We start from the raw sequence: 9,858 nt of genomic DNA, 5'->3' as shown, positions 1-9,858 counted from the left end.
TGTTTATAACACGTAAAGCGCCCGCAAAAGAGCGATTTTAATCGCTGCGACCTGAGACAGTTTTATCGTTGCTTTGTGGGACAAAGATCTCTCTCCTGCGAATAAACCTCTTATGGCTGGCTTTCTGCGGGACCTTGCGCGTGGTAGCCAGCCCTGTTACCATTATGCGGTTCCTCATTTGTTTTACAGGCGATTATCATAATCGCATGTCTCAGCGACAAAAGTTGCTCGTTTGTGGGGTTATTAACGAACCTGTAAGATATTGTCTTCCTCATTCAAAGTACCCAACAAATTGTCATTTGGTTCCATTACTTATGTGCAGAATGTCAAACGCAGCGCCTTCCTGAGGAAACACTCTCTATTTGTGGTCAAAGGGGCCGGCTTCCGCGGGACGGCGACCATCCTAATAGTTCATAAGTTATAAGAAATGGGGTTTGGGAATACATCCGCTGGTGTGCCCAGGGGACATCTTGATGATTTGGTAGTCGCAAGTTGTTTCCGTGAAATAATGCAACATACTCTCAAGGGCCTTGGAGTTTACGTGAACTCATCCCTGCATTCCGGTTGTGACTGTGTCTTCAAATGTCTCCAGTTTGTGATGAAAAAGATGAAGAAACGAAGCTGGAATGAAATGGGATGGACTTATGTGGCTGATTCTAGCCTGCAGATATTCATTACGGTTACCTGCCCTTATGCCGTTTTTGGTGTATCGACCTCCATTAAAAATTTGTTTCGTGGGGCTCCGCCCGAGTGGTTTTGGTGAGACAAACAATACCGACAGTGAGGTATCAATTTCTGTTTTAAACCATCTCAAAATAAACCGTCATCGTGATTTTAAGTGCTTTTTGACTTCTTCAATATCTTGCACAGACCCTAATAGTTTTGGTTGCTAGCCATAACCGCCGCTAAATTCATAACGAGGCCTCACAGGGCAGTACTGACCTGTTACAGCGTTTCATTTGAAACCAGGTGAACTACTTATTAACAGGATCACACATACTGGAAGGAAAATCCACCTTGCTTTTTGAATTGGAAAAAGGTAAACACGTGCCCCCCCCCCCCCAGCATCAACGAATCAAATGCGTTTCTCTAGTGTTTAGCCTATCACAAGGATACTAACCTGAGTAAAACAAATTCAGCAAAATTCGCTCAACGTGCTATCAGCTAGAGGTGTTATATCTCACAAAATTTCACCAACGTAAAGGGATAAATGGTTTGGTAACTGGAATCATCCAATTAGTAGTCCCATCCTAATATCATGGTGGTTTTTTACAGTGTTTTGCCTAATACCAATGATACTAATGTTGTTGTCGATTTTATGACAGATCCCTGGCTGTGTCAGGTCTAAAATGAGACTCGGCCTGCGGTAAATGCTCATGACCTGCTCTGACCTAAAAGGTGTTATAACGGGCAAAATATGAATCATAACAGCAGTTTTTAAAGGCCTGCACTATTCAAGCTGAACCCTTAACCCCACGAGGGGGTAAAGGTTTTCGCACTTCAGTTTTTTCAGCCCCAAAAATTGCGCAAACCTTCTTTGATTTCGAGCGGCGGCCACTAAATGCAAGTTGTATCACAAATCTCATTAAAACACCCAACAATAACTTCTAAAGTTTATTCAACTCTAAAACTAGCGAGATTGTCTTCCACACCGAAACTGTCCCGGTTGCAAACGGATTTCTTTACGGTATCCACTGCATGAGTTAGGCAAGGACTCCCAAAACACTGGCGAGTTGTCGCGAGTTGTCGCCGATTTGGGCGACAACCCCTCTCGAAACTCCCGGTTTCGACTGCGCCTTGAAATAATACTACAATGTCGAAATGTTGTCATGAATTAAAAAATTAAGACCATTTTTGGACTTGGCCCTGGGCCTAAATATTTCCTTATAGTAAAGTAGGCCTAATGTCTGTGGGGAAGCTCTGGTGTAATTTATAAAAAGCAAAGGCGGTCCTTTGCAAGATTGCGCTCAATCACCACCCATGGTGGGTTTCTGAGAGCTGCGGTCACTTTGGTGCTAACTTGGATAACCAAAGTCCGGGTATATCTAAAATCTGATACCCGGTACATTTGTCTTTGCGGGATAAGGATGTCGCAGATAGACCAACTGAGTGGTCTTATCAAACAATATGTAGTACAAAGCGTTTATTGACGGATCTAGGGTTACGCTTTTTCCCATTGTTCAAAAACTTACCGGGACATTCCGGAAATAAAGTTAAAATATCATTTTTTGCAGTAAAACGTTTTTGTACAACTGCCAAGGTTTGGACTAACAAATGCTCTCGTTAACAGAGAGGTGTCGTCATGACTACAGAAGTCAAATTATATAGAAACGACCTATTTGAGATCGAAATCGCTGTCTTCCTTACAGAGGGTGTCCAGCTAACAGAGGTGTCCGTTAAGGGAAGTTCCACCGTAATGAATCATTTTCCAGCGTGTAACGTCTTCTCTCCGTGTTAGAGAACATTGGAGTGGATCAAAATTCGACAAAAAAAACAGAAAGGAATCATTTAATGTCCCCGTTCTGTATGTTTTAAATCTAATATCATCCTCCTTGCGCGGGACCAGAACTCCTATGTTCCTAAGGGAGCGGAGGAAACCCTGGATTTGGAAAAACTTACCATCGCTCTTGCAGCGTAAATGATGTCATATCAAAAAGTCCCCTGTAGATCAGTGCTTGAATTGGCTGCCATTAATTCCGAATGGTCTCGATTGTGTGTGCTATTTCTATGTTGCCGAACTTTTATGCTCTGTGAACACTGCCGTTTCTTTCGGCAACATGGCACCATGGTTAATATGCTACCGAGATTATCACCGAAAGTGTTGACAAAATCTGGACAGTGTACACGGAGTGTTATTTTTGCGATTCAAGAAAATATCGATAAAGAAAACTCCGACGATTTGGTGGATTACGAAATATCTTTCGGTTTTTCCCGTCAAGCAATAATTTTACACGACTCTTTATTGGATTTCGCAGAATTCGCGAAGACAAAACACCCGCAAAGATTTGGCGTCGGTCTGAGTTGCTCTGTGATGATTTCATCATCATTGCGGAATGTGTCACGTGCACAATCATCAACCTAATTTGGCGATTTCTTACATCAGCTGGTCATAATACGCGACAGAAGTTAAGGGTAAGGCCGTTCGTACTCATTGGCGGCCCAGGTTAATAGAAATGCAGTTATACACAATGCCGCAGTGCATTAATATGGCGCATGCGAGTTTGCTGAAACTTGGCATAGTATCTGTATATCTGCCAACACAACGGCACTGTTGAAATTTGTTTTCATTTCGTGTTTACACTTTGAATTTCCAATTACAAATTTCAATTTTTTAACGAACGGCGACGGCCTTTAAGGCAACAAGGAAGGGCGTAGAATTTGGAATAGGTCACACGAGATTTCTTCCTAGAATTGGTCCAAATGAATCTAAAAGTACACTGTATGAATGACACCCGAGTAGCACTTATCTCTAACAGCAAATAAAGATAATTGATAATTTGACCAATTTCCTTGGTGATTTGAAGGTTCTGACCCTACCTGTGTCGGATGTGGCACTTAAAGGGGTACGCTGTTCGTAATATATGATGGTCCAGGAAAATAGAAATGCGAGCGTTTCGCTATAGGGTTCCTGTAGAGCTCCGCGAAAACGACGGAAACAATGAGGCGTCTATTTGTCCGTCGTGTGCGTGTGACGCAAACCAAAAATATTCTACGCATGAGCTAGGTGGGTTACATTATATTACACGAAGTCGCCGATAGAGGTTTCTTTTCTTTCAGAGTGAGTCGATACTATTCACGCTTAATGAGGAATATATTTCACTGAATCGCATACAACCAGTCCCAAAACTGTGCATACTATTGTCACGTTAAGACCTCCAAATCTTGTTTACTTAATTCTCTGCCATTTAAACCATCCCGCGTTTCCTGCTTCAAGTAAAAGTGCATAGTCTGCATTGCATATGAATCAAAGAAAAAAGCCATACTTATTTTCTCTCGGATGTGGTTAGCGCTGAGAGTGAACTAATATCGTTGCTGGGCTTTATTTAGGCTGAAAACATTTCCGAGAATTGTCGCCAATCATAATAATTAGACCATGAGCCACACCGAAAGTGAACAAACTAATTGCTCAAATTGAGTTTCGGTTCCGTGTTCTTCGTATACGTACATGTATATATATACTCATGAAATAATAGCAACGACGAAATTTGGCTTCCGTTACAGGAAATCTACCCAATCAACCTAGTAACAAGAAACGCTGATTAAAAATGGGAAGCTTGGAACTGCTCGGTAAAAACTTCTGAAGGGAAAGAATGCACTGTCTTTGAGAACGATTCTTCATGATCTAGTGCTTCGGGTTTGCGGCGGGACGTATAGTCGTCCGCTTTTATGGCCACCTACATGTATCAGAGTCTTTCAAATAAATATCCGTGAATAAGAGATACATCCAGGATGATTTTAATCAATTTGTTTCAGCATCACGTCCAGAGGCTGAGCAATCAAGAGAATCAAAGTCAGCTTAAAAGTCTTAAAGTGTTTCGTTGTGTTTATATCAAAGCTAAGGTTGCTTCATTGGCAAGCTGAATGATTCTCTCGGCTGCATATAAGAAAAAGTTGCATGACGGTGTGTGAAGCGGCCCTCTAACCATTTCCGGAGAGAGAAAAAACGAAGTTGCGTTGTAGAAATTCCTTGCCTATTCTGGAAAACCTCACTTATTGACCTGTTCAAGTGCCTCCCGCAAGCGATCCGGTTCTCATGTTAAGACTGGTTGACACAATTGCATCCCGGGTGGCCCGAAAAACGGACGATCATACTTTCATCACCCCGTGGCAGACCCAAGGCACAATAGTTCCCGTGTACGTGTACGGAGAATCTTTATAAAGAAAATGAGCTCACGATATCTCCATTTGGAAATGATGAGGTGTCGCTAAAAATCGTTCACTTACACTAAGGATTACAGTAGGCCTACCTCGGCCGTTTCTTGATCATGAACAACCTAGCCAATTAGGAGCGGTACCCAATACATAAAAACGGAGTTACCCTGTTCAATCTCCATAATATTATTGTCAAGATTAATGCTAGATGCCGTGGTATTGCTCCGACATTCTTAGTCTTTCTCAATTCTTCGTAAAAGCTATAGATATCGTCTCAGTAATGAGGTAAGGGTCTCACATCAGACCACACTATTATAGAAGAAGTGTCACAATTCCATCACTGGCCCAGGGGCAACAAAAATCTGACGACCTCTAACCTTAGGTGAAGTAAGCATGGAGTGGCTTTTGTACGGTGCCTGAAATAAACCTCGATTTTGTGAAATTCCGGTGGCCGGTTTCGTCATATCGAAATGCGGATGATGCAAATACTTGGAAATACCCCGGGCAATTTAGATCGCAGACAACCAGACAGATTAAACTTGCGGTCAAACGGGTTCACTGTTTCGAAAATGGCAACGCAGGTATTATATACTTTTGGCATTATTCGACCAGGCAAAAGTCAGCCACTCTGCGTGTTCATTTTTCAGTCACCGAGCAACGTTACCATTTGACACATTCTCCATTAAGGCATATCATCTCCCAGTGTTGGCGTCCATTGCACGTGTATTACATGCATGATCTACACAAATGTACGCAGCAGGAATGGTAGAACAGATGCGAGAATGCTTCAATTTACTAAAAATCTTAGAGTCTATGAATATTCATTCATATGCTTCAAATAATCGTCTGCACGAAAAAACCCTCATCAAGCATCTATTTTTCATGTGCGCTATGAAAATAGTGCACACAAAACACCCAAAAATCACTTCATTTTAGGGGAAAATAATTCAGACAAAGACATGATATGTAATTTAATTGACAACCCACATTTTTTAGATAAATATGGCACAAGAATTCCAATCGTTTCGTGGATGAGGTATTTCAGCACATTTAGATTCAATGGCGGCCAGTTCAAGCAGTGATTCGGTTACTGGCGCAGAAAAATGCAGGACTTTGACACTGGTAAAAATTTCGAACATGGATTCTCGATCGACGTGAAGCCAAATCAGATATTTTAGAATTGTGAATATTCGCCCATTGTGACTGAGTCCTGACAAATTTCATATGCGCTAAGATTTCTGATCAATGGGGATGTCGCAGGAGTTTCACCAAATCAATTGACTTTCACCTGGAGCTAATGTTTTATGGAGTTTGTAAAGTTGTTAAAACAAGCGATACCCACGGCATTGACTAACATTGTTCCCGTTAACACAAAGACACTACAACCATAATACCACGGTGAAGCAACTGAGAGAATATACGTCGCAATTGCGCCAAGGCCTGCATGACTGATGGTAGCCAGGATGAAGATCAGACTCAGGCCCCCCTGACCGATCCCGAGGTTCTCTTTAGCCCAGGTGACGCTGGCGGGGAAAGTGGGGCCAATGCCCCAGGCAAGGATGATCACACTCACCCAAAGAAGGGCAATGTTTCCGAAAGAAACCATGAACATCAAAGCTCCTACTGTTGCAAATATCAAACTTAAAAACATGACGTTGCGAGTTCCTATCTTTAACGTGATGTATACGCAAGCAAATCGTGATGCTAGAAACCCACACCAGAGGACAGTAGTAAAGTGCGGGTTTTGCGCCCTATACGTTAGGAAGACATACATCGGGAGGAGGTTTCCCAACACATTCTGCTCACCAGTGGCCAGACAAACCAGTAGTGCGTTCAGAGCACAGATAAAATACCAACTCGAGCGTCTTTTTTCTTTTTGTGAAGCATTCAAATCCTCCGCGTTTAGATTTTCATAGGACACCGTCTTGAAACTGGGGCGCCATCTAACGACATGTTGTCCCAAAAACCACAACGAAGTTGTGAGAAGCATGGCGCTGGTAATGACGTACGCGAATCGTACTTGATTGGATGAGGCGTCACGTGTCGAAAGAAACCCGCTTGAGAAGTTCTGTGCAACACTGGACATTACTGTATTTTCTGAAGCACTGGATAGGTTCGAGTGAACTTCGGGTTTTTCAGGTGTTGTAGCCGAGTGATATGACGAGAATTTGGTAGCGAGGTAGGTGGCAAGTAGCGACCCGAGCCCCATACCCGCCACTGTGGCCTGGAACATTGCGGGGGCTTTGCTGGCCCAGGTCTCTTCGCACACGAAGAATCCAACTGAAACCGAGAAGAAACAACGAATCAATTAGTTTTGACCGCAAGGCCTGTGATCGCTGCTAAACCGCGACGGGAAACTGCTTAAGTGGAATCAGACCTTACATAAGTTCTTGCAGTAAAGTAAGTTGACGAAAATGTCAGAATTGATCTGAAGAGGAAATATGCTCGATTCGCAAAACGTAAACAGAACATACATTCATGCCTGTTTGATTTGCACACGTCAATCTAAACAAGAAGAAATACTTTTATACCTGTTTCAACCACACCAATAGCAATCCCTTGAACAAAGAAACCGGCGTTTGTGAGGAAGAAATTCCTGCTCCAGCCTGCCACGAAAGTTCCTACGGATGCCAACAGGCAACTCAGTCCAATCGTGAACTGACCATCAAGGCGTGTAAAAACATGAAGACAGTTCAGGAGCAAACCGCATATGATACCAATACCCTGAGAAATGTATATCCACGCTGTCGTTTTGTAATCGACGCCATTTTGGTCGCGGATGTCCAGTTGGGTGGGTCCGATTAAAAAGAAGCAGATACCCTGAAGCGAGAAGAAGATTATGCTGGAATCGACGAGACAGAGCTCAAGATTATCAGTCGAATAGTTATCAGTGTCCCCTATCTCACACTGGTCCTGAACTACACTTGGTGGACAACTTGATCGACTCGTCAGGGCCTTTGTCCAGTGTAGAAGTTTTAAATATCTGAGGATAAAATGTCTGGGAAACAACGGAATCTATTACGCTATTCGATCGTTGTTTGCTTCACTGGCCTGGCATACCAATATATACAAACGAGCTTGCCCAGGCTCCAGCCCATGTGAAAGATCCGGTCGTCTACCATAAAATGGTACATAGGACCAGTGTGGTGCCATGAAGCCGAATGCTAGGAGGTTACAAGCAGCAGTATCATACACAGGCAAAAGTGTTCATCCATGATAGATGATGGAGAATCCATGGATGAACCTATGGTCGTATCTACATGTACCATGGGCCCATCATCTACCATAGGCCAATCATTGATCCATGGATGGAATCCGTTATAAAATTTTTACTGGCCTTCAAATAATTCATATTACAATTTGTGAACTTTTCTTATTTTCACAAATACTGAAGACTGTTACATCAAAATTGGTTTGTACTTTGCTGCACAGGTTCATTTTCACGGGACCCACCGTCATTGGCTCTATGATAGAGCTCTCATCAATGGATCGTCCTTGGGCCTTCAGCGGATCTATCATGGAATCTATGATGGGATCCATGCGTAAAATGTGGTTTGTGATAATCATCAGAGAACCATCCATGGGCCCATCAAAGATCCATGCATGGACACTTTTGGCCGTGTACACATTCAAACTCAAAGCTATTCACCAACATTACAATAACATGTGTTATCTAAATGTCCGAAATTTTCATGCTTACCAGTTCCATGTAAGGACAAGAGAGCCATTGTTATCACTGCTTTCCTCATCAACTCGGACCCCAACAACAGGAAACCAGTATTTTTCCATGTCAACTCCTAGCCAGCCATCGGAATGAGGCTATGCTTACCAATTCCATGTAAGAACAGAAGAGCCAGAACTTTGTCACTATTTTCCATATCAACTAATTGCCCGCCATCGTTATGGGTTATGCTTACCAATTCCATGTAAGAACAGCAGAGCCAAAACGTTGTCACTATTTTCCAAATCAACTCAGAGCCCGCCATCATAACGACACGGGCAGCGCTGGTGATTGCGATGCGTCTATACCCAAACAGGCGTCTACCCCCAAGAGCTGTGTATTATTGCAACTCATGTGACCTTGAAGCTGGCATTGCCTCCGTTGCCTCCGCACACAATTTCAAGAAGAGTAGAGAGACCATCTGTTCAACTCAATTCCGCCAATGATATTAGACGTGCGTTGTAGCACTGTCAGAGACGTGAAGTGAGCAAACATCTGTTCTATTTCATATTTGTTTTCAAGTGAATTTCATGCACTTTCAAATGCCTTTCTACGTCTCTATAAAGCCCATTTCAACCCTTTTCCAATAACTCCCATTGTTCGAGAGAGTTACATTGAACCACCATACGGTATTCATAGCATACATATAGATTTTAAACGTACATTTTTGGGTTAGTATATCCATAAGGAATAACCTAAATTGAGTGTAAATTGTAGCATGATGGTCGATATCATGAGGGTGCAATGTAACGTGTACGATGAGGGACATTTTATGAAGCAGGTGACTTTTTGGAAGTGGGGTCGCCACCTCCTTGGAGTCTGCTGGACCAATGAATTGTCGTTTGACCAATGACAATCGAGGTGGCTGATCACATGTCATCCAATTAGTCTGCCCTTTTAACAGCGTGCCCTCCTGCCGACACCAAGAGGAGATCCGAACAAAGTAACATCTGTACTGGAACATCTATATTATAATTATAATAAGTGCAACAAATTTTGGAAGACACAACAGACTTTGAGTATTCCTGGCCCATATTCACTTGATCCATTCAACGGTGCTCTCTCGCTAGTTCTCCAGATTCAGGAATTCGTCCAGCATCCATCAATGTAAACCTTGCCCGACGATCAGGGACATCACAACATTTGCTTTCTATCGTCGAGGATATTGTCGAACTGTTAAGACTGATAGCGGCATACATACTGTAACCACACTGGTGTATGTAGAAGGGGGCTTTCTGGCCAGATCTCTGTTAAACAATGTGCGT

The 9,858-nt window shown here is 42.7% G+C and overlaps 1 protein-coding gene across 1 annotated transcript; it reads right to left on the bottom strand.

Moving 5' to 3' along the window:
* Positions 1 to 5,886: 5,886 nt before the first annotated feature.
* Positions 5,887 to 8,905, bottom strand: LOC135489770 (sodium-dependent glucose transporter 1-like). Its single transcript, XM_064775289.1, has 3 exons — positions 8,790 to 8,905; positions 7,404 to 7,692; positions 5,887 to 7,152 (listed from the first exon to the last, which is right to left on the bottom strand). The coding sequence occupies exons 1-3, from the start codon at positions 8,859 to 8,861 to the stop codon at positions 6,167 to 6,169; spliced, it is 1,347 nt and encodes a 448-aa protein (XP_064631359.1). The 5' UTR covers positions 8,862 to 8,905; the 3' UTR covers positions 5,887 to 6,166.
* Positions 8,906 to 9,858: the final 953 nt, after the last annotated feature.

This window comes from Lineus longissimus, chromosome 6 (genome assembly GCF_910592395.1).
Source record: "Lineus longissimus chromosome 6, tnLinLong1.2, whole genome shotgun sequence".
In the NCBI taxonomy this organism is placed as follows: Eukaryota; Metazoa; Nemertea; class Pilidiophora; order Heteronemertea; family Lineidae; genus Lineus; species Lineus longissimus.
This window is presented reverse-complemented; position numbering and strand designations above follow the sequence as displayed.